Here is a 24765-nt window from a genome sequence, read left to right as displayed (position 1 = left end):
TAAATGATCAGCCTCTACTGACTCACTTCAGTGTTTAAATAAAACTTATCAGCACATTCTCCAAGTGATTAGGGAAGTCATTTGTGATTGAGCAAATCCGTTCAAAGTATTCTTGGCTATTTCATAAAAAAATTCAGATATTCCGATTCCCTTATCACAGAGGCCTATAGAAAAGGACTGACCAGCTTTTGATTCAAGATCTCAACATCCATCAAAACAGAAAGAACTTGAAACAGATTCTGCAAAGGCCATGACAAAAAAAAAAAAAATTGGTTTGTTCTCTGTATGAGGTAGATATTTGATGACCTTGACAAAGGGATTTTTATAACTAATTTAGCTGAAAAAAAAAGAGAGAAATCTCATATAATCTTATCCCTTTTATCTGCAGGGGCACTGTCAAAATCGTGATTTTGAATTCTGCATTTACTGATACTACTTCTTTGTAATTCTTTCCACAAAATAAAGTTTTAGCATTTTAAGATGAATACCAGACTAACAGCTTCCTCACACATGTACTCTCACATGTGCATGCACAAATAAACAGGCTCTCCTAGTAACTTACCATTTAGCTCATTTAAGTCATTCCCCTTCCTCTTAGCACCTATCAAGTGCTATCTCATCTTCATGCTTTTTAAGATTCTTTTAATGCATTTTACGTTATTTTCATGAGATTTCTCTCCCATTCCTCTGTCACTCACTCATTACTTCAGCCACTTCCAAACATTCTCCCAAATGCTTTTGTTTTCAATTAAATGCAAATGCAGTACGAGTTAAAATTGTGGGTCTTCAACATTCCCATAGATCTGACTGTGTGAAAATAGATTAGCCTAGTGAGGGGCTTTTCATACAGGGAATTCATATCACTTCTGGTTTTAGTGATTTCAGCAAAACACATTATTTTATGATAATGCATCTGTGGTTGTAGGAAGTAGTACGACACCCATCTCTTTCTTTAGAAATAACAATCTTCTCTCCTTCCGCCTAGATAATTGGCAAGAATAAATTTTGTCTAATGCTCCAGCATAGAAAGCAAACCTTGCAAAACAATTTCTTGCAAATAGATTAAAAGAAGCTCTGTAATCTGATAGCAAAGCAAAACCATGGTAATCGTTTCTGAAGTGCTCTGTATGTTTCTGTTTAATTCCTCTTAGTCAGTACGGATCACTAACTGGTTATGGAAAGGACTCTCTAAGCTCAGTGATTTGAATTCCAGGTAAATGGCAACTCTCTAGCAGAAGCTGTTTGTGGGCAGAAAGGTGAGTCTGACTTTGTTATTGCTGACAAAAGAAAAATGACAACAGACACCTGCTTCAGAAGTTTTGGACTAAAAGAAAGTTACTCCATCCCATGGTAGAGCATGAAGGAGGCCCCACTGCTTTCAGAACTCTACAGCAGGGACCCTGACTCCACATCACTTGAATTTTATTTTTTAAACTATATGTGTTAAAACCAGACGAAAAAATACCCACAAGTCAGACTGCAATGATGTCTGCAAACCACAAAAGGATCTGCAAAGTGACTGCTTGTTAAGCACTGTGTCTTCAGTATCTCAGATTAGTTCAGGCACAGCATAAAAAAACATCCACAGAGACATGCCAAGCCTTTTTGCACTGAGAACTCCCACTCTCTCGAGGCATGGTTTTATGTAACTGTTCATAGACATGTCACATACCACAGAAAAAAGAAGAAAATTGAATAAAATGTTTGCAGTGGCTTGGTACCATCAGGCTGGAGAGTAGATGGACAGGGGACATACTAGCAAACAGACTGACAAACGTCTCACTGCATGGTTGGGAAACCTGATCAATTCAGTCAGATCATCGGTTATTATAAAAGACAAATATCCTTCCATTGTGGAGGCAGAGGCAGCAGGAAGAAGAAAATGGGAAAAAGCAAGCAAATGGAGTCTTGTACTGAAACCTCTGTAAAGTAATTTTCTCTTTATCTATGTATACTGAAGAACACAGCTCCACCTGGAGACCAGCCATCTCAGAGAGTTAAATCAACCTGCTCAATAAAGCGTAAAGTGGACAGGAACAACGTCTTAAAAGCCATTTCCATGATCAGAGGCACTGTAAAATACCCACACAACAACATTGTAAATCAGGCAAAGCCAAGCAGTTTTCAGGACAAGCTACACAAAAAAGTCATTGAGGGCAAGTCATTAAAGGATATTTAATATACATAATTTAGTTTTTTAAATTTGCAGTTTCTCTTCCTACCAAATGTCTGATTATTTTGCCTCAGTACATGTATATACTTCAGGACAAAGATGATGTCCTCTAGGATTGCAGATGGCTTTGATAGCAAACACTGCCCCAGATGTACTTCCCAAGGCTTGGGGGTTTTTCCGCCCAGGTGCCGAATTGCTAAGTCAAGTAACAATTTCTTACAAAACTTATCAATTATAGAATTCATTAATTTACTTTCACATAAGCACAATCAACAACAGCACTATTGTGCACATCGTCACAATTAATCTTCGTCATGCAAAATCCACAGCCTTTTCTAGTTCGCAGCTTTCTTCCCCAAATACTTACGCCCAGCAGTCAAAAACATTTAAACAGACTGTGAAGTCTTTAACCAAGAGCAGGAAATTAAGTGCACCTAAACTATAATCCGTCCCCTGTAACATGGTGCACAGCTCTTCTATAAGAAAACCAACTGTTTACTCACCATCTTACTGTATAGCTTTTGGAGATTTAGTATAAATCCTGGCACTGTTTTTTCATTGCTAATCTTGAATAATTTCAAGTAATTTTAAAGAAAAGAATATAGATCTAAAATTATTTAATTTCTGCTTTATCATCTTTTCCTGCTTTACCATAGTGTTAAGGGTGGCTACATTTAAATAAGTGTTTAGTTCATTAAGCTAATTTAGGCACATTATCTCCATCTAACCCCCAAAAATCTAATTCACAATTCCTGCAAGAAAGATAACTCACACACCTAACAGAGATGTTCAAAGCTGCCTCTTTCTTGAGTCTTCCAGTTTATTCTCTAGGCTTTCATGTTTGTTACAGGGATCAATTTACAATTCCTGTAGATCTGCCAGCAGATTAAAATTAAAATTAATTGAATAAACTTGTAAACTCAAGAGTACACGTCTGCTGTTCTTCACTTAACATTATCAACGTAAGGCTCTAAAGCACAGAAGGAAGGGAGATGCAGGGCTCTCTGAAGTCTACGTAACATTTCGTTGTCAAACCAGCGCTGTCTCAGGAAGGACGCTGTCAAAGGCACAAATAGGGATTTTTACGGCAATTGAATGATGCCAATTTAAATATCTGGATCCCTGCTTATAGGAGAAAAACATTGCTTTTACCTTACTGATAAGTGTGACGACATCACCTTCCCGGATTGTGAGTTCATCATCATTCTGTGCTTCATACGGAAATATCACTTTGCAGTACTCCTTGGCTGAAAGGAAGAACATTCAATGTGATAAATTGCCACTTTATAACAACTGCTTATCCAAGGATGAAAATCTTCATAAAATGTTCCACAAGTGTCTCTTTGTGCTGCTTTATTTTCTTGCCACCTTTCTTTTTGTATTTTAGACCTTCATAAACAGTATGAAATATTTTAAAAACTGCACACTGATGAGCATTCCCACACACGTCATCCAGGGAGTCAGCTCTGTAGCCCCTAGAACCGTTATCTCAAATGAAATTGCTCCAGACAGCAACCTGCCACCAATCATTTGCCTTAGAGTAAGCCTGTATCTGACACTTGCTTCAACAGTTCCACTGGTACGGCCTTCCAACAGATCATATAAATTGGAAGCATAAAGGACCCAGTAGGTTGACACAGTTTATCTATCCCTTGGTGTGCAAGAAAGAAGGTATTTTATAAAGATGATAAAATAATAAATAATACATACTACATTAGTAAATATAAAGGCATTCATAACTAAGCCTTCTGTACACTCAGCATAAAAGAGTTTTGAATATTAGTCTACAGTTTCCTCTTCCCTTTTCCCTTTGCTGTCTGTAAATAAGGGCCTCAACTCAACTTTAATCTGGAAAATACAGGAGCCAGCACTCCTACTCAGAAAGCATAAAAAGCAGTTGTCATGAAAAGCAGTTACGCACAACATGTTGCTGTGCAACAGAAAAGTATGTCAACGTGCCTTACAAATAAAAAGCGAATATGTATTCCAGCTGTTAAATAATGTATAAATATATGTGATACTCTAAGACAGCAGGTTTAAAAAGACCAAAGAAACACACAGAGGAATTACTGGACCCTTTGTAGAGGGGCATGTGACTTTGAAGACGTGTTCACCTCACTTCAGCTGTCTCAGTTCTGATGACCTCTACCTCTAGTCAACTGTCATGTTCGATGCAGAGAAACGGGTACTTGCAGGCCACAGAAATCTAAATTAATTTGAAAGAAAAGGACTTATTTCTTTATACTTACCACAGAGAGAACCTGCGCTATCACACCTGTGGGTCTTTGAGGCTCCACGGGGGAGTGAGTTCAGCTGCCCAGACACTAAGTGCCACTTTGGACACTCGTGGGGATGGATGTAAGACACCCGCGCTGTTGGCAGATATGACGCACAACCTATGGAAGAGCCAGGTCCCTCTGGCCTGGCCGCTGGAGGCAAGCCAAAATACCTTGGGGTATCATCTCAAACAGCTCCAGATGCAGGCTACTGACTTCAGCCCCTAGGGCTGCCCCTGGTGTCTGGGTTTAGATTCGGACAGCTGATGTTAGAAACCGACGACGCCAGTGCCTACGCTCGCCCCACAGTCAGTGGAGATGAAGTCGCTAAAGTGAGCGAAGCCTTGAGAGCGGCTCTCACCCTGAGAGAGCGAGGTCTTCACCCTAAGAGCAGACACCTACATTTGGTTAGCCGAGTCGCACCCCGAACTCCCCGGACAGACCTCCGCTGGGACCCGTGGGAGCCCGGACACAAAGCTCACACGCGTACACCGAAACTTAGGGCTCCGACTCAGAGGCTGCATCCCAACTGCTGAAGTTTAGTGACAGGAACATCGACCTTAAACAACCAGCCAACACTCGTGCGTGTGAAGGGTTGCTGCCTGTAAGCACAATCAGCCTGAGAAACGAATCAGTACTGATGGGGAAGGGGAAAGCTCTTCTCCAGTTCACACACCGCTGCTCAGAAACAGCATGAATTTTGTGTGGCGCCAGTTCAAGTAAACAAGAATTTCTCAGGCTTCAGAGCTGTATTTTCCTGAAGACAAAAATTTAAATTTATCCAAGAGCATTAGCAGTCGGCCTTCCAGCCCTGCTCGGTACTTGGTCTGGCTGGGATGGAGTTCGTTTTCTTCCCAGCAGCCCGCAGGGTGCTGTGTTTTGGATTTGTGACTAAAACAGCAGTGGTAACCCCCCCCGCCCCAGTGCTGTGGCTATTGCTGAGCAGTACCTGCGCAGCGCCAAGGCTTTCTCTTTTCTCTTTTTCTTCCCCATTCCGTCCCCCAGCACGTAGCCAGGAGGTAGCCAGCAAGAAGCCGGAGGGGACGCAGCCGGGACGGCTGACCCCAGCTGAGCAAAGGGGTGTTGCGTGACACATCACCTCCTGCTCAGCAATGAAGAAGGCTGGCCTTGGGGGTGTTGGTCTGAGAGGCAGACGTTGCTTGGAGACTGGCTGGGCATTGGTCTGCTTGTGGTAGGTGGTGGATGATTGCCTTTGCGTTGCTTCTTTTTTTTTTTTTTTTTCCCTTCCCTCTTTCATTCACTCATTAAACTGTCTTCACCCATGAGTTTTCTTGCTTTTACTCCCCATGTTCCCTCTCCTGGGGGGGAGCAAGTGGCTGGGTGGAGCTTAGCTGCTGGCTGGGATCGACCCACCATACCCCCTCTGATGTCTCTGAAGAAACAAGAGTCTGACAAAGACAATGAACGTTATCTTTGAAAAAAACATCAACAAGGGAAAAATAAGCCTCTTTCGCTGTTTCTGAGAGCAGGGAACACTGTCAAATAAACATTTGGTAACATTGCCAAACGACTGGGCATGTGAGAACCACCACATCACAACTCAGATTTCAGGCGATGAAAGCGATGTCTAACTGCTAGTTTACTGCCTTCTGGAGGAAGGGTTTGGATCTCTCTTTATGGACCCAGCGAGGATGTTTTACCTGCTGACTTGTCCTGAACACAGTATAATAACATTTTATGTAAAAGCTGGTTAAAAGTTGACTTAGGTCAGGTAGATGCAGAGCAGCACATAAGAGAAACATGAGATTCGGCGCATTTTTATGCTTCAGTGTGTACGCTCTCTTAAATAATCATGGTTCTTTTTTTTTCCTATTCTGAGAGTATCTGCATCTTGAAAAACAACTTTGCTAAATAATATATTCAGTGAATTAGTACAGAGGCGATGTAGATATAATACTGTACTAAAGAAGCTGAGTGCTGCATACTCAGGGAAGTCTCTGGTTACTGTAAACAGGCTTAGCACCTCTTTTTTGGGATACAGAAGTCAGGCTGGGCTCTAGGAGGCAAACACTGCCTGGGCCCAAGGAGGATCATTCTTGAGTATCCATTCCCAAGTACATAAGTTGTTCCTCCATTCGCTAGATAATCTATACACTGTATAATCTCATGATTAGACAGGAAGCCAAGCACAATGCACAGCTAATCAACAGTGAAGAACAGCCACTATACCACAGTAATGGAACTATTCTGAAAGGTTGCCAGCAGCGCAGCCCTCGCCCAAGGCATGGATGAATCCCATGCATTTCAGATTAAAGAATGCTTTGAACAGCAAGTGTCTCCAGGGGGCTCATGTCTCCTGAATCCTGTTACAGGCAATCGTCCCTCAGCTCCCCCTTGCTATTTGAAAACTGTAAATTTGAATCATCCTTCAAGATGAAGACCCCGACAGACAAGAGTGGGGAGAAGGTTGTGGTTTCAGCATCTGAAAAAGTCAGTTGATAATCAGGAAAGTAAGTGCTTTCTTTCTTCTCTTTTTTTTAAGCTTTGCTGCTAAAAGTATGTGTCAGTGTGGATCTCACAGTAAGTGGCTGCCAAAAGCAGCAAGACTTTAACCAAAGAACTCAGTCTTTCACATATAGCAAATGGCTACGCATCTTCATCTTCTAGCTCTGATGTCAAGAACTCTGTTCTCCCATGACCTGTTCGCCCTCCCCACCAAGCTCTTACCTTTATTCTTTCTTTTTTTTGTTACAATATCCAGATATCAGAGAAACAAGCAATTAAACTAGAGAAAAACATCAAAACCCAGATCTTAAACTCAGCCAAATACTGATGAAGTTCATAAAGAGCCAGGAGACAATCTTGTGAGAGGCACAAGAGGGAGCTGGGGTAGGCTTACGGCTGCCCTGTGCTCTGAAGGCTGGCACAAGAACACAGGGTGAAGGCACAGCCATAGAAAAAATTCATGGTTCATGTACAGTAGAAGTCTGGACTCCTCGAGTGCAGCTTGCACTGACGTACACTAAATCAACACATTCCTCTGCCTAACAAGGACCCTGTGGACCACACTGCAACAGAGCTAGGTCTCAACAACACAGATGGGTTTGGAACAATGTAAGTGACTGGACAAAGTCAGCTTTCTAACTTCTTCTGAGGGAATGGTAGACCAACGTGATTTAAGTAAGTAAAAGCAAAGCCAACAGCACTCAAAATAATATGAACCTTTACAAACAGATTAATAAAAGCAGAGAAGAATCTAATGGGTCACATCACTCTGCTGCTAAAATTGTCCTTACTCAGCGGAGAACAATACCGCAAGAGGATGTAGAAGCACTTAATTTCAACAGTTATGTTTAGATAGGAAGGAAGAAAAGATAAGAGGAAATTCTAATTTCAGACACATCACTGTAGAGACCACACTGGAACTTGCCAAATCCAGTGGTTTTCAAAGTGAAAAAAAAACCCAAACCACCAAAAAACTAAACTTCAAAATAATATATCCTATTACAGGTCTGGTAAATAAACTTAAACCAAATTAAAGCTTCAAACTGAGATACCAATATTAAGCATCCCTCAACTGTAGATGATAAATCTCATTTTTGCATTTGACATTGAAGGCTGGATTTATACATCACAGATGGTTCTTCCAGAAGCCCCTCTTTTCTCCTCTGACCTGAAGACATTTTAAAAATATACCTGCTAATAAATCCCTGACAGCAGACATCTTGGAAACTGTAAGGGAGGAGAAAACATTATATTCATGAGTTTTTCAGCCCTCATTTATTAATTCAACAATAATTCACTCTGTCAGACCACAGAGCCTCTCTCTGCAAACTCACAGCTCCTCCCCAAGCAAACGAGAGCAACCCGCCACAGGCAATGGCCACTGCTCAAGGAACTGAGTGAGCAGATAAACCTTACAGCATATCTTAAAACTCAAACAGGCTGGATCTAATGCAGGATGCTCAACTTCTAGCCCAGCATATTCTGAACTGAGAGGGCTTGGGCTAGGTATAATCCCATTTGAAAGTATGTGCCCTTGGTTTCATCCTGTGATTTTTGAACTGTATTTTTCCAACAAGACTAGGTACAATGAGGACACAACAATAAGCATCTTCTCTGCCCACGTCCCCCCTAGTCCTGTCGTTTGGAAGGAAGAACAAAGCTATTGCTAGCTTCCCTGACAGACCCCAAGGGCCTAGGGTGACAGGCAGTTCACCTTCCCAGCATCATCCTTGTAGCTCAGAAGTTGTGTACTGGGTTTGTGTGGCAAGGTTTTGGTAGCGAGGAGGCTACAAGGGTGGCTTCTGTGAGCAGCTGCTAGAAACTTCCCCTATGTCCAACAGAGCCAATGCCAGCCGGCTCCAAGATGGACCCGCTGCTGGGCAAGACCGAGCCCATCAGCGATGGTAGTAGTGCTTCTGGGAGAATGTATTTAAGAAGGGAAAAATTTGCTGCACAACAGCAACTGCAGACAGAGTAAGGAGTGAGAACATGTGAGAGAAACAACCCCGCAGACCCCAAGGTGGGTAAAGAAGGAGGGGGAGGAGGTGCTCCAGGTTCCGGAGCAGAGATTCTCCTGCAGCCCATGGGGAAGACCATGTGGAGCAGATCCACCTGCAGCCTGGGGAGGACCCCACGCCGGAGCAGGTGCGTGGCCAAAGGAGGCTGTGACCCCATGGGAAGCCCGTGCTGGAGCAGGCTCCTGGCAGGACCTGTGGCCCCGTGGAGAAAGGAGCCCACGCTGGAGCAGGTTTGCTGGCAGGACTTGTGACCCCACAGGGGATCCACGCTGGAGCAGTCTGTGCCTGAAGGACTGCAGCCCATGGAAGGGATCCACACTGGAATAGTTCATGAAGAACTGCAGCCTGTGAGAAGGACCCACATTGGAGAAGTTTGTGAAAGACTGTCTCCCATGGGAGGGACTCCACGCTGGAACAGGGGAAGGGTGTGAGGAGTCCTGCCCCCGAGGAGGAAGGAGCGGCAGAGACAAGGTGTGATGAACTGACCCCAACCCCCACTCCCCATCCCCCTGCATCGCTGTGGGGGAGGAGGTAGAGAAAATCAGGAGTGGAGTTGAGCCTGGGAAGAAGGGAGAGGTGGGAGGAAGGTGTTTTAAGATTTGGTTTTATTTCTCATTATCCTACTCTGATTTGATTGGTAATAAATGAAACTAATTTCCCCAAGTCAAGTCTCTTTTGCCTGTGATGGTAATTGGTGAGTGATCTCTCCCTCATCTCGACCCACGAGCCTTTCGTTATATTGTCTCTCCCTGTCCAGTTGAGGGGGGCAGTGATAGAGTGGCTTTGGTGGGCACCTGGTGTCCAGCCAGGGTCATCCCACCACAAGTTGGAAGGAAAAGCAGCTGCAAAGAACTAGATATTTATCATGTGGTCTGTCACTGCCCATACTTGATTGAGGAAAAAGTCTCATCCTAAAGACCATAAAGGGGCTATCCTCTAAAAAGAACTGCATGTTTTACAGGGGGTAGTTAACATGCATCTCTGTTCAGCACCTTATGCCCCACAGTCTGTCCTGAGTTCAAAATGCAGCTTATTTGATACAGTCTCAAGCCCCCCAGAAAATCATTGCCTCAAAGAGGGAGAACAATAGCAAGACAGAGCCTTCCTAAGAATACAGCTGCTTCATTATCTAGGCTGCTACAAGCACTGTATTTCACCCACGGAATTCAGCGGCTCAATATGTATTTATGATGACAGGGTAAAGCACTGGTTTCAATGTATAGACCTTCTATATGACTTGGGATTCTGCAGTACTGTAGTAGGTAAATTCATTTGTTTGCATTTTGAGAAACTGGTTAAATATTATTCTGTTCAAACCAGAACTGAGCAAATTCCATTTACTGCACCAGTGGACCCCGTTCACTTTAAAAGCACGCCTCTTCTATTTGTTCTCCTGCCAGACTCTAAGGATGAGCTGTGACATTCAAGACAGCAGTCCACAGACAAACATATGTTCAAGCTTAAATTTCACAGGGGACAGTGACTCTGGAATTTGCTTTTCCTCTTAGGCCAGGATGACACAATTTCCTCCTCTCACATCTGATGCTGCTTCTTTTTTGTTAGGTAAGAACTGTCCAACCCCACAGCAAGATTTCTTCCATGTCAGGGAATGTAACCACTGGGCTGGAGTCACCCTTCTAACTTTTAAGAAATTGGTTATTTATTTATTTATTTATTAGTAAAACAAACAACAAACCTGTCCAGTTGATTTTTGAGGCTTAAATATTTCCCCCTTGATGAAGTCTAAATCATACACCAATCAATATGGACACAAACAGTAATATGAAGAAAGAAAAGAAGCAGCATTAAAGTAGTATTCTTTGAGCTTAAGCTTCCTCTCTTTAACTATCACTCATAAAATGTTCCTGAAATGGAATAAAATGTACAAAATCTAGTGAAAAATTACATCATTGTTACCAAAACCACAAACCAGTTGAAAAAACCCAAACACTACGTTCAACAAAACTATTAACTGCCATACTCAAGACTCATAAATGGATTGTAATAGTGAATATTTTCACAGAACTTCATGAGATTCAAACTGTCAAACCACCACCTCATAAAAAAAAAAAAAAGAAACAGAACTAATTAGGGCCCCATTAATCTAGATTCAGCTACTCCTTACACCTTCTACCATCATGCAAAAACATTAGTTGCTTGCTAGGATTTTGGTATTCCCATTATGCAATAGGTTAACACAAATTGTAAATAGTGAGTGGAGTAATCAAATTAAGTGCTGTGGTCAGTGCATTCTGTGACTTATTGCCTTTGCTGTTTTGTTGTCTGCTTATTTATACTCCGTTTTTGCAATCTCAGTAATCTGCAATAGCCGTCTCAGTCACTGTAGATCTTTTTGCTTTGCTGAATTTTAGAATCCAACAGAGCTACTTAAAAATTTATATATATTTCCTACAATATAGCCCTCCCACTGCAAGCCACTTAAACTAAAAGCAAGGTACTTCATAGAAAAACCAATATATCTCACCCCCAAGATAGAATTATAAACACACACGCGTGCATATGCCATCCCAGCTACATGAGAGAGATGGAAATTCTACAGCAGAATAATTCCCCTGTAAGCCTAGCCACCCACAAACCTAAACCAAACAGCTCTCCCCTCTTCTCTTCAAAGATGCATTCCGTCATTCCTGAAAGGTTAGTGATGTTTTCCAAGGGTCCGCTCAAGCTCTGTAAGAATTTGTGCTTTCAGTGTGCTCTCCCTTTGAACAAAATGTCCTCTTTTGCCTTGAAGAGTCATCCATTTATCCCCCAAAATCTTTTATCCCCCAAAATCTTAAGAGCACTTCTTAGGGAGATTTACATAGCATATTATTGGGAGATGCATCTATAAAACATACTGCTCTGTCTTTTGCTCCAACCAACACACCCCATTGCAGAACTCAGGCCACCTTGCATGTCCTAAGAGCAAATGGTAAGCGCATCAAGTGCCTTGCTGCAAATCACTGCCCTACCACACCAGAAAAGCTATAGGAAAAAAGCAGACTCAAATCAAGACGTGGGAAGAGTCAGCAACCATCACTCCATGCTGAAGCCCCTCCGGGCAGAGAGGGAAGATGCTACCGCTCTCCATTTCCTCTCTGAGCAGGCTCTTTCACAGTAGAACTGCATTTTTTGTCCAGTTGAGACTAAGGAATAACAGCATCAGTCACAGAAAAAAGTAGGTGGAAGATGAAAAACTGCATTATTCCTCTAGCAACGTAACCTCTCTCTTGCTTGCAGCATACATGTCCAGCAGTAATCCCAAGGGAATCTAAATCACATAGCCAAAAGTCCCCTCTCCATACTGAGCTGAATCTATGGATCTTCTGTTTCTTGCTGCTTCTTTGGAGAATGGCACAGTATCTGTTCTGTTCAGCAATTAAAGACTCCAAGGAAGACTGGGACCCTACCATCCCAGGCAAAAGTGAAAGTACCTGAGGTCCAAGGTGGAATGATACTTTTATGCTGAACACTGTGATTAGGACATTCATCAGTTTTCTGAGACTGCCAACTGCCCTGGATTCAACGCTTTTTCAAGCTTGTTTGTGGTAGGTTTTTAGGAGAACGCAAAAATTAGATTTTGGAGAAATGACAAATACTAGATAAATCACAGTCATATGCCAGACTCTGATGGTACTCCTCAGGTCTCACTATCAGACGTTTAACTGTATTATGAAAAAAATATTCCTCTGTCTATATCAAAACCCAAACCAGACTGAAGTATGTTTCACGTTCACTGGAAAGTTTTTCAATTTAAATGAAGACAGCTTCAACTGATTGGAAAGTATCTCCTGTGACACCATTTGAGGCTAAGACAATTATATATAATTACATTATATCAGACCTTCCTATACATGTGCTTCTCTTTCCCAAGCAAGAACAGAGATGCCAAAAATTCTACTGAGGCCCCAGAGATTCCAGGAAAGAGAAAAAGTCCTAAATAATAAAGTTTAGGTAAAATTCATAGAACATGCGAAGATACTGCACAAATAAGTAGACCATCCTTCTCATTGGTTCTGGCAAAAGGGATGTTGAATGACGTTTGCACACAACCGTGGTGAAAACAGATAGCAACAGAAGAGGGATTTTCTGACCAAAAAGGTGTATCCAAGGGAAATTAAAAAACAAGGTGAAAGGACCAACTAGAGCCCAGAAGCGTTGATGGAGAAGTGTCTCTGTCAACCAGAGCTCAGTGTGCCACTGTAGAAGGTACAGTTCTCCAACCACTGTTCATAAGGTTTCCACATTTGTTTGTAAATGGTAAAAGTATGAAACCCCAGTACCCTGGGATGCAGTTTCAGCTGTCAGAAGTACGAGCTGACGTGGAACGAGGCAGCTGTCTCCCAGCCTGGCTTACCACACAAGGGTTAGGAAAGCCCGTGGGACCACCCCTTCTGATGGCACCTCCACTCCGGTCAGCGTAACCTGCTCAAGCTGCAGGTTGGGAAAGGTAATTCCAAACACATTCATTCAGGAGCCCTGCTCTACATTACCAGTTTGCTCATTTCTCAGTATTTCGAGTTCTCATTTCCTCAGGGCAATTGAGTTCTTGCAGTACTTCCCTTTAACAGCCTCGTGTCACAAGGGGAACAAGAGAAGAGAATGCCGCGAGTCAGTTAGTGTGGTGCAGCTAATGGACAATAACTCACTAAAAGTTGTTCTAAGCTGCTTTTGCAGCTCGGAGCTGAAAACGTGGTAAAACAGGTTGTAAGCATACGCCGTTCTCAGATAGCCCCTGTTCTCCTCCAGATGCTTGCCTTCCTATGTCTGTATGTGCTTCAGTTCTGAGACAAAACGTTACCTGCTAACTATGTAAAAGGAAGGAGAAGGACTGTGCAGGACTTAAAAACTCAACAGTTTATATTATACTCAATTTCTTTACTAAGGCATGGCTATGTTCTTTTCCTTCTTATTCTTTTCTACCGGAATCCATAAAGTTTAGTTGTAACTTTATAGAAATAAAATCAAAAGATTGAGAATATATACCTAAATTATTTGGTAAGCTAGTTGCATATGCCTCCCTAGAACAGCACTTAGACCTGCCTAGAAGATACAAATATTGCTTTTTGTTTACTAAGCATTGAAATGATGCAAACAGTACTGAAGTTGGACACTGTTCATTTTCCATACAAACTATACCACTCACACCAATTATTTCTGCTACACAAAAAAAGAAAAAAAGAGGAAAAAAGCAAGGTCACTCACAACCAGAGATATTTTTCTATGACCTACCTACAAGTTACAGCCTGAAGTTGGATCTTATTCAACTCTGATTAATTCCGAAGTACCCTCAAGGCTGAAAGCTGATCACGTAATTTAATTTGATTTTTGGTGGCAGAAAACTCAAGGTAGGATTAACAGGGCAAAAAGAATTCAGAGGATTCTGTGAAACAAAGCATTCTATGTACCGCCTACTCAAAGTTTATCCTAAATATAACTATCTGCATCCTCTTCTTTCGTATATACAGGACACTCTTTTAGCCAAAACCAGGGAAAAGTGTTCAGCTTGCTTTTAAGAGGCTTAATAGCATGAAGTGCAAAGATGAAAAAACTATGAAACCTACTTTTTGTTCTGCTGTCCACTTCTATTTTTGTTGGCTCCTGAGTTGCTGTGGCTGGAGGTAATTTCTTCCCAACACTCTGAAAAAAAATAATTATTCTCCTTTAAAATTTGCAGGTTCAGTTAAAAGTTGGACAACATAAAAAATTGTAACAGAAATAGAAAATATAGGAGTAGAAAAAGGACAGTAAAGAAGCAGAGGCAAAGACTTAGGTTTGTCTGTCGGGTTTTTGTTAGGTCTGGGGTTTTTTTAATGATATAGAATTCATAAAAACGTGATTCTCAAATTTTCCCATTAAAAAAATGTTTACTAACATTTTTAAACAATAACCCCTTAACACAGTTTCAGGGAAGACTCACAGAAATTTCACTGGTGGACTGCATATATGATGAAATTACTTAAGGAAAGGTGCTATTCAGTACCAAAAGTAAAACCAAAAGAAGGAGGGGGAGGGGGGTAATCCCCCTTCTGTCCATACAAGGAGTATTCATTTCAGTCATTCTACACTAAGTGTGATTTTTAAGTTGACAACAACTCTTTAAATGGTTCTCATTTTTATTTCTTTTGAGCAAAATTAACTAATTTACAGAGGAGTACTACAATAAGCAATAATCAGCCTCAGAAAGGTACGGTAAAGATCTATCTGGAAAGCAGTGAAAATTGTACTGGAAGAGATGTAATGAAGAATTTGAAGCTACTCGGCAGTCACAGATTAAAAAAAACAGAATACCTTCAAGATGAAAGTGAGACTGGGAAGACAGCTTTTGGTTCAAAGGCAAACAGAGCAGTTCAAGATAGCTGCACATCTCAGTACATGCTCGTTCATGATCAAACCTTTATTCACACAGTTCTGCTTCATAAAATGGTTTGCAAAATGATGAGAGCACATCCTCTAAACTGCACTGCTATTTACCTCAGAAAGAAATGCGTACTAGAGGAATATCCCAAAACTTTAATTTAGGGAAGTTTTTCTTTTTTTAAAGATGAAATTGTTATTCAAGAACAATTAATTAAAGGAAAGCATTTGCTAATTGCTTTATCATACATGAATCATTGATCCTATGACATGAAACCAAAACCCAGATAAACGCACAGCAAGCTAAAATTTAACAAGCTAAAAATCACAGCAAAAGAATCATGGGCAAAGAGGAAGGAACTAGTGTATCCCAGTGGGAAGGGCAAGCTGCAATGTAATTTCTTAATTTATAGCAGATGCAAGTGCAATGCTTGAAAACATTCATTCATCTGCTTGTTCAGAATGAATGTGCAGGTGAATAAATCAGCGCGGGGAACCAAGTGACTCCTTGGGAACAGAAAAGAGAATACCACCCAAACAAGGCTGTTCTTCCGCTGGGAGCTAGGAGACAGGTCAGAAAGCAGTCTTTGCATGAATTGCAATTTGTTCAGGAGAGATGGTAAAAAGCCCAGGGAGCAAAGTGGCTGAAGACATGACTCTTTTTGCACATAGAGAAATAGCCTGAGCACAGAAACAAGAAACTGGACTCCTGACAGGTCTACCGATAGATGAAGAGCAGTGCACAACTGGGTGCAGCACACGGAAGGCGCTGAAAGATCAGTGACCTACAACATCTAAAGATCATTTACTGCGGAACAAGCGAAGCTGTCCCAAAATACCGCGGTGAGTAGAGGAAGGAATGTTTATATCTACGAGGAGGACACAGAAAGTTGTAATTCAACTAATTTAAATGAGGGTTGCACAGAACCCACTCCAGTGAGGAGGGACACCGGAATTTGTTATGGGACAGGAAGAGGAGAAGACAAGTGGAACTGGTATTCTTTAATTGTAAGGGGACTGCACTCAAGGACTTACAGGGGTGACGCAAGCACCACTGACAGTAAAAAAGAAAGAAAATGGATAAGCCATGCGAATCTGTTTCAGGTAGACCTGCGCTGCCAAAAAGTTTTATTCTTCCTGTAAAAACGTACTAAAGGAGATTCTTTTAAAATTCCGATTTCTTTATGTTTACAATTAGTCTATACTGATCCACACATTTGCATGGAAAACATTCCTAGAACACCTCCATGAAACTTAATATAGTACCCATTTGTTCATTAGGAAACATGCAAGATAAACTTTCCTCACTCTAAGAGACACTGAATCCTCTGTGATCTGTTAAGTCTGATGGTTCTGCTTTAACAGGATAAAACCTCAAGTATAAGCTAAGATCTGCATGCTGGGAGTCCCAGGTCGAGTAGTATTATCACAGTTACCAATTTTTCTGACAAGAGAAATGGAAGACAGACAGATCTCCTCCCATATGAGCCAGAAACTCCCCTTCTGACTCACCAACTGTTCTACGTCACTCATACTCTCATACATGTCAAGTATCTACCAAAGTTACTAGTGGCTAGGAGAACCAAGCAAGCCCAACTTAAATTCTTGCTGATCCAACACACATCTCCATGACATAGACTTTTCTTTTCAGGGACTAGTTACTATAGGGTAGTTTGGTCTCTTCTGCAGTTGAAGGCCCAGCATAATTTACCAAAACCTTCTTCACTTCTAAAAAACGAAACATGGGAGCAAAGAACACTCTAATTGTGTTGAACTGAAGATTTCAATACAATTATTTCTCCTCCTCTGTTCTTCCTTTACATAATAAGGTCAATTCAGAAGAAAATGTCGTCCAAGCCCTTCTAGACACAATGATCTATGCTGCAAAATACCGACGTACAGCTCCAGCTTTCACAGTACTTAGTCTTACCCGATTCATTCCTACCTATCAGGCTCAATATTCCCAAGAAGCAAGCAGATCTTACCCCTTTGGGACAGAGGCACAAAAAATGACTTAAAACTTGAAGGACTTTTGGGGAATTTAGACACTCCAAATGCAAGAGCAGGATCCTCAACCCTGCCAGCATCAACTGACATCTCCCAGCATGAACTCTCTCTCTCCATTTACCCAACTCTATCATTTTGTCAATAATGTTTACAATAAAAGGTCACATACAGCGTGAACCAGAATGCCCATGATGACGCCCTCCCAGCAGTGTCCTAATTGCCAGGCTGCAAAGATAAGTGAAGTTCTGCATTTTCTCTCTGGCCCTTTATGTCTTGAATTCTTGGCTGCAGAATGGTTTGAGCACCCGCAAAAAGGGTAGCTAGCATATCCTCCTCTGCCTTTGTATCTCTAGCCTGGTGGTTCAGAGACACTTCTGAAGAGTACCATTTCAGTTTCCCTCTACCGTCCTCCAGTATGCTGATTACCATGAATCTCATTTCTAGTTGATGGCAGTCAGCCTTGTTCCACTTACATTACTCTGCAGACACTACTCTGACTTGCTTAGTCCCATCACACAAGAAACATATGGTGGAAGTAGAGTTCATGCTTCCTGACTCCAAGCTCCGGTTGACTCCCAACACACAACAGAACATATCAACAAAACAGGCAGAATCTTGATCCCACTATTTCTGCAAGGCGAGTATAATTAGATTATTTAGCTGTCAGACACAAATCCCCCTAATCACCTGACAAGTGAATCCTAAAGATGAAAGGGGATGAAGTGCCCTCTTACTGCAGAAACAGCTGATAAAAGCATGAATAATGACCATGATTTGGTGTACAGATATTCAGAGGCATGAGACAGATTTAGCAGCAACCTGCCAGTATTAATGCTTGGTGTTATGAAGCCAACAGAAGGGTAGTCTAGCATTAAATAATAGGTTCTGTTAGCAGAAGAGCCCTCGATGATGGTTTGGTACGCTGCAAGTCCCTACCACTGCAGACCAGTTTCCTCTGATACTGAGTTAACAGTGATTACAAAAGTGTTTGAGGTGGCACACAAAGTTGTGTGAATGAGGTCACGGTACAATCTAAACAGTCTCATTTCCTTTCATTTATGTATTCTGGTTCAACTGCAATCCCTGTAACAGCAGAGAAGAGCACAAGAGAAGCAGAGCACGTACTGGGCAGTATACATTTTCTCACTTGAGGGCACTACGGCCCTTCCCTACAACTATTCAACCCTGACCAGAGGAAGAAAAGCAGACTGGTAATCCAGTTTCCTCCTTCAGGATATTTTAAAGTTGTATTTCAGGGTTTTCTGTTGTTGCTGAAAACTGAGTTGTCTATTTACTTATGTTATTCCAGTCTTGTGTTTCTAGAATATTTCATCTGAAAATTCACATTGAATTGTCAGTTGTGCACCAGCTAGGTCCATACCGAAGATTTTGTTATACTTCTTTACACTGAAGGAACATACTTATCCTTTTACTCTCCTTTAACAAATACAGGCTTCTCGAAGCAACAGCTTATTTACTCACGAAACAGGAAAAAAAGATTTACTCAGCATCAGTATTTATTCTGGAAAGTGAATTGAGGTCTTTACGCTAGATAAAATATTTTGGAACTGCTACTTGAAATGTAGCTCCATGAAGATATCCCTAGAGAATACATCAGACATTAAAGAATTCACAAAAATGAGCTGTATGAGCTGGAAACACTAACTATTTTAAGCTTAACATCATTTGTCAGTTTGAACAGTGAAAATAGAACAATATGCACTGACATCTTATACAGGGGAGGAAAAGACAGTTACTTATCTTGAGAACTTTTAGAATTTCAGAAAACCTCAATGATTAGGTCAGGGGAAAAAATGTGCTGTATTTCTTTGACCACAATGCTTCCTTTTAACATTCAACTAGTATTTTTGAATGTTGCTTATAAGCATGAGACTTTTTTCATCTATAGGTTTACATGCAAATCCAAGGCCACTATTAGTGACAAGATAAAAGCTCTGTTCTTTAATGTATTTTTTGACAGTCCATTTTGTAACTGAGAACATTTTTTCACAAAGAAGCAGAAACAGTTACTAGATTCTTCCAGCTCTGGATGAACAGAAACATAAACAAGCTTCTCATTGACCATGTATAATGCTGGTGTTGTGAGGGGGGAGCCAAATTAATTTCTTTGTTCTAATATGCTTCAAGTACTTAAGGAACATCATCAAGTCCTTTATCCATCCTACCTGGTATACCTTAAATTAAAAAAAAAAATAATTAAAAAATTGAAAGAGCCCAAGTATAAAAACCCCAAAGGCTTTCAGATGTCAAAATGCCCTTACTCTGTCAGAGACAAAATAAGAGAAATGTCCAGGATTTCAGTTTTTCCCGTGATACCAACATTCAACTCCACATAAAGTACTTTCTGTGACAGCATGATCAAGTATTGTTATCCTGGGGTTTCCCAAAAGGACAGAGCTAACACCTTTCCTAATGGGTCACCACATGGCACTTCAAAGAGGCTGATGGGAATTTTAAGGAACCTTTACAGAGAAAACAACAATTCTTTAGGGAAAGTGTGATTAAGCACCTGCCTGCACATTTGATTGCCTCAGTCATCTAAAATAGCTTGTTCCTCTGTAGCTACTTTCTACCCAGCTGTGCTTTGGTAGAAATACCATCCATATGCTCCTGAACTACTATTATTAATGTTTTTTAATACCAACTAGATAGGTACATCTGCCCAATGCACGCCCAGCTAATATAGAGAGCCCCAGTTGCCCAAGCTGCACGCATTTCTACTGACATCATCTGCGAAGAGGTTCCCACCATAACGCAGGTAGTTTCCTTAAAACTAGGTTAGGTGAACAAATGGGACAGGAAACGAGTGTTCATCAAGTCCTCAATTACAACCAGACCGTCGCAAGCACAGGCAAGCAAAATCCTTTTCATTCTCCTGCTCCTAGTTTAGTCTGAGTATGAGCAGAGAGACGGGACGTCTCGCAACGGGGCTTTGAGCAGCCTGGGCTAGTGGAAGGTGTCCCTGCCCATGGCAGGGGCTGGAACTAGACGATCATGCTAGTCCCTTCCAACCCAAACCGTTCTATGATTTTATGATTCTAGAATTGGTGTCTCACAGGTGTCTCATAATTCACTTGCTGTGAGCAAGAGAGAGGGAACAGCGCGGTGGCTGCCCGAGCCCACCCACCAACGGTGGCCGTGTCCCCGGGGAGCCAGCCTCGGGCGCCGATTCCTGCCACCACTCCTCCCCTCTGCCATGACGTTAGCCTATCTGCAAGGGGAAAAAGGAGGGAATTGATCCGTGTTAAAAAGTATTGCAGAAGGGAAGGAAGAACAAAAGAGAGTTATCTGCTTCGCTAACCGGCTGCACAAACATTGGGGTAGAACTCAGGCAGGAAAATTTATGGTCATAGGGGTAAGGCGCAACTCTCAGCTGCAGCGCTCATTCATACCAGCTTAAGCTCACTGGGAAAGCATGGTGAGCACTTCTACAGTATGGTTTAATGATTCCTGGGGCCAGCATACTGCATTTTGACCATGCTCAGGGCAACCAAAGGAAAGGTTGCAGTAGTGCTGGTCTTTACAACATTCAAAAGATCAAATACAAACCACACCGAAGTACTCAGCTCTACATAGCAGATGATACTTCCATAAAGAATGGGCACCCTGACCACAGGATCAGATGTGGCACACATCCACATGGGATGTTTTAATGGGACGTTTGGCAAATATTTCACAGAATGCAGACAACAAAGCAATTAAAGTATTTTTAAATTTCAAATGACAGTTTCTTTGCACATAGTCAAGCTATATAACCTTCTACTGGACAATCTGAAAATAACACACTTTCATACTTAGTCCATACTCCAGCAGACTTAAGTGCAGTTTTTCCTACTGATGTCTACACTACATGACTTTTGGACTTGGATGAACATAGGCCTTCTGAATTATAGCGTATCTTCATAAAGATATAAATGCTTCTTTTCTTTTGAAAAAGACTTTACCTGTGAAAGGTTTTACCCTTCTACAGCAAGGTTATGAAACCCTGTATTTAGGTGCTACGAAAGGCATATGAACCACTGGCACCTGAATTCTCTCTGTCTTGACAAAATCATCAAATCTCTAAATAAAAGATGTCCCTCCAGATAAAATCCTTGTCTTACAAAGCAACAGAGCGAAGCCTTCATCCCACAGAACTCCTTGAAAATTGACATAATTTCAGCCATCGGCATGACTCTTGCCACAATTAACAAGTCTGGACACAGCAGACAAGTTGTCTGAAGTCAACAGTGAAGAGGTGGAGGCCTCGCAACTCTTTATGAATATCAGTCCTCCGGGAACTGGCTACTACACCAGCACTGCTTTAGAGGAAAGCAACGTTCAAGTAGTCAACAAGTACATCCTCCTTGAATTTTAAAGGCTTTTGGAATCAGGATGCATATGCAGAAAAATTAAAGGTATCTGGGAGAAAAATGTTTTCGCATATTCGCAGAGAAACTGATATGTTTTTTACCAAATACAAAAGTTACTTCTTGAATGCAAAAAAAGGGGGGCGGGGGGGAATGACAACAAAAATAGCATGTCAGTCTAAATCCTACTACAATACTCTAATTCTCATTCCAGAGAATGGTAAACAGGTTGTGATTACATTACACCACACTCAGTTCACTTGGTGCCCTAGAAATAGAGTACTGAATGTCAGAGCATCTTACAATTGCTGTATCTGTCATCCATTGTCACGGCACTGGAATCCAAACAGACAAGCAAGAAAGTAAACAAAGCAAAGGAAACAGCACAGAGGTCCCCAAACAAGGGAAATTTTAGAACAAAACATGATTTTGCTGGGGCTTTGTTTTCTGATTCATCACTGATGATTATTCTTCTGATGATGCACTTCTTTTTATAATTGAAAAAAAGAAGCAGAACTACCTCTTGTCATCAGTTAAACTGCTTAAGCTACATCAAGTCTAAGAAAAAATGCTTTGAATACTTAAGGAATAGTCATATTTGTTTTAAATAAAAACTATTTTATTTTTCAAAATAACTGTTATTTCTGAAATATTTAATAAAAAGAAGTTACTGGTGCTTTACTTAATTACCTCAAAAAGTATTTGGAAATCATGTTCAGAGAAGACCTAGAAAATCACTTACCAGGGTAGACAAGGAACAATTTATGTGGTTCTGAAACTTCATGGCAAAATAAAGACAAAATGGCAAGCCTGTACTACCTTTGGCATACCACTATGAAGGATTACATACAGCAGAAAAGGGAGGGAGAAAGCAAGGCCAGGGTGATTTAATCAATGTATGCTGACATTCCTTGATGGCTTGGAGTTTGTTACTCCTTCACATTTTATTTGATAGCAACAACTGAATGTCTGATTTGTTTTCAAGAAAAAGTTCTTTAAAAGAAAAAGGGACAATGAATAAGAAGCAAAGGTCAGAGTAGTAATTTCTTTGGTATGTTTTCCAGGTGTGGAATTTTTTTAGGAGAAAGCACTAGGTGCTGCAATTAAACTTATATTATTGTTTTTATCTTGTATTAATCAAATTTTATCTATTTAATATGTTATTCACAATTACTTACTATTTTAATGATCATTTAGCACTATTTCTTACTTAGCCATTCAAAAGCTAGGAAATGTTAAAATTTAGGGTTTCACGCAGACCTTCACTTCTGCTGTGTTATAACTACATGTGAGTCTATCATGTTTTACATGTAATCTGGTTATACTTCTCAGCACAATGGCATTCAGCTGGTTCTGTCACTGAGATGTAAAACGACAATATGTTGTCATTCTGAAGTAGTTCTTCAAGATGGAGTTCATTTCACTTAAACATCAGCTATAAGCCAGATGTGCACATATGGGCCAGTGGCTTCAGGCTTCCCTTCTGTTACTGGAGGTAAATAGCCCTTTTAGCATGTAATTCATCTGGCCTTCTCCTTTGGAATAAGAAAGGTCACGTCCTAATAATGACTTCTAGTCTACAGACTGTGAAGAAACCTTGAGTACTAGCAACATCATAGACATCTAAATTCAGTCAGTGGAATCCCATGATACTTGCTATTTTTAAATATTTTAGTTGTGTAGTCCATGCGTATTATCTGCCTGGACAGCAGCCAGCTAATCTACCTATAGATCTGTCTTTATCTCTCTCTCTCCCCCCCTCTCTCTCTCTCCCCATATTTATCTATCTATCTCTCGGTCTGTCAATAAATCTATAAACCCAGCTATCTAATCAATAAATACTGGTGTTAGAGCAGTACAATGCTGTCTTTATGCAAGTCCAGTATAACCTTTTCTGCTTTGCATGGCCAATTCACAGCAATTTTCATTAAAACACACAAATAAAATGTTGCTGGTCCTGGCTCCTGAAGATTGAAACTGTGACCTAAGTGCACACTAAAAACTGAGATTAAAAAGAATTTATTGTTCATCCTTTTAAAAAAAGATTAACTTGGATAAGTAACTGATTAAAAGACAGGAAACAAAAGGCAGGATTTCGTCATGATGACCAGTGGAGTCCCCCAGGGATCTAGATCAAGGCTCTTGTTTTCCACATGTTCACAGATGATCCAGAAAAGGGGAAAGACAGAAACTCAGTTCAGATAGAAGTAAAATGACACATTTGAAGGAAAACTCCTATCTTGAGACAGAAATGATGGGCTTTGAAACACACAGCTGTTAATACTTTGGAAAGCAATAAGGAGCAATGGAAAGCACTATCGAAACGCTGTATAAATCCATCCAACACCTAGATCATTGTGTGCAGCTCTCTCCTCCTTTCCCCCTCACACATAACCCACCTCAGTCCCCAAAGGAACTGGAAAAGACAAAGCCACCAAGAATGATCAAACCTATGAAACAGATTCCTCCTTCTGGGGAAAAAGATGCACAGGGGTGATTTAACACAAGTCTATAAAAATCAGGTGGGGCACTGAGAAGGTAGCTAGGGAGGACTCACTCATTATCTCTACCAGTACTAAAAATTAAGGGCTGTCAGATGAAATTAGCAGGTACCACATTCAAAACAAAGGGAGGCAACTCCTTCCCACAGTGTGTGACCCAGCTGAGTGGAACTCTTTCACAGGAGTTACAGACGTAACATGTTCCGTGTAATGAAAACGCGACCACTCGAGCTGATGAGGAGAAAAAAAATCCATTAGGGTTATTAAACACAAAGTTCACAATGACTAGAGGCCATGAAGGCTCACTGCAAGAATTTCTCTGTATGCTTACTCTGTTCTCCCATTCTTCCCCAGGCTTCCAGTATTGACCCCTGTTTGGAGGCACGATACCAGCCCAGGCACGGTTCTCACCTGAACTACAGGTGTCTCAGGATCTTCCAATTTCCTGAAAATATCATTCCTTAACGTACGGAAGTGAAATATTGAATACAATACATTTCGGAAAGAAAATCTAAGCAAAGCAAGGTGACAAAAAACCCTAAGGTATAACACAAGGGAAACTTCAAAGGATTACTCCAAATCCTCTCTCCCCCCAAA

The 24765-nt window shown here is 41.1% G+C and overlaps 1 protein-coding gene across 5 annotated transcripts in view; it reads right to left on the bottom strand.

Annotated features, from left to right (window-relative positions):
* Nucleotides 1–24765, bottom strand: part of SH3KBP1 (SH3 domain containing kinase binding protein 1) — a 222135-nt gene that overhangs the window by 49853 nt on the left and 147517 nt on the right. For all 5 annotated transcript variants that reach the window (XM_049834875.1, XM_049834877.1, XM_049834878.1 and 2 more), the window contains 2 exons: nucleotides 14498–14573; nucleotides 3326–3420 (listed from right to left, as the gene is read on the bottom strand). In XM_049834875.1, the coding sequence (XP_049690832.1) occupies nucleotides 3326–3420; nucleotides 14498–14573 (171 nt within the window). The remainder of the gene's footprint in view (nucleotides 1–3325; nucleotides 3421–14497; nucleotides 14574–24765) is intronic.

Source organism: Accipiter gentilis, chromosome 32 (genome assembly GCF_929443795.1).
Source record: "Accipiter gentilis chromosome 32, bAccGen1.1, whole genome shotgun sequence".
NCBI lineage: Eukaryota > Metazoa > Chordata > Aves > Accipitriformes > Accipitridae > Astur > Astur gentilis.
This window is presented reverse-complemented; position numbering and strand designations above follow the sequence as displayed.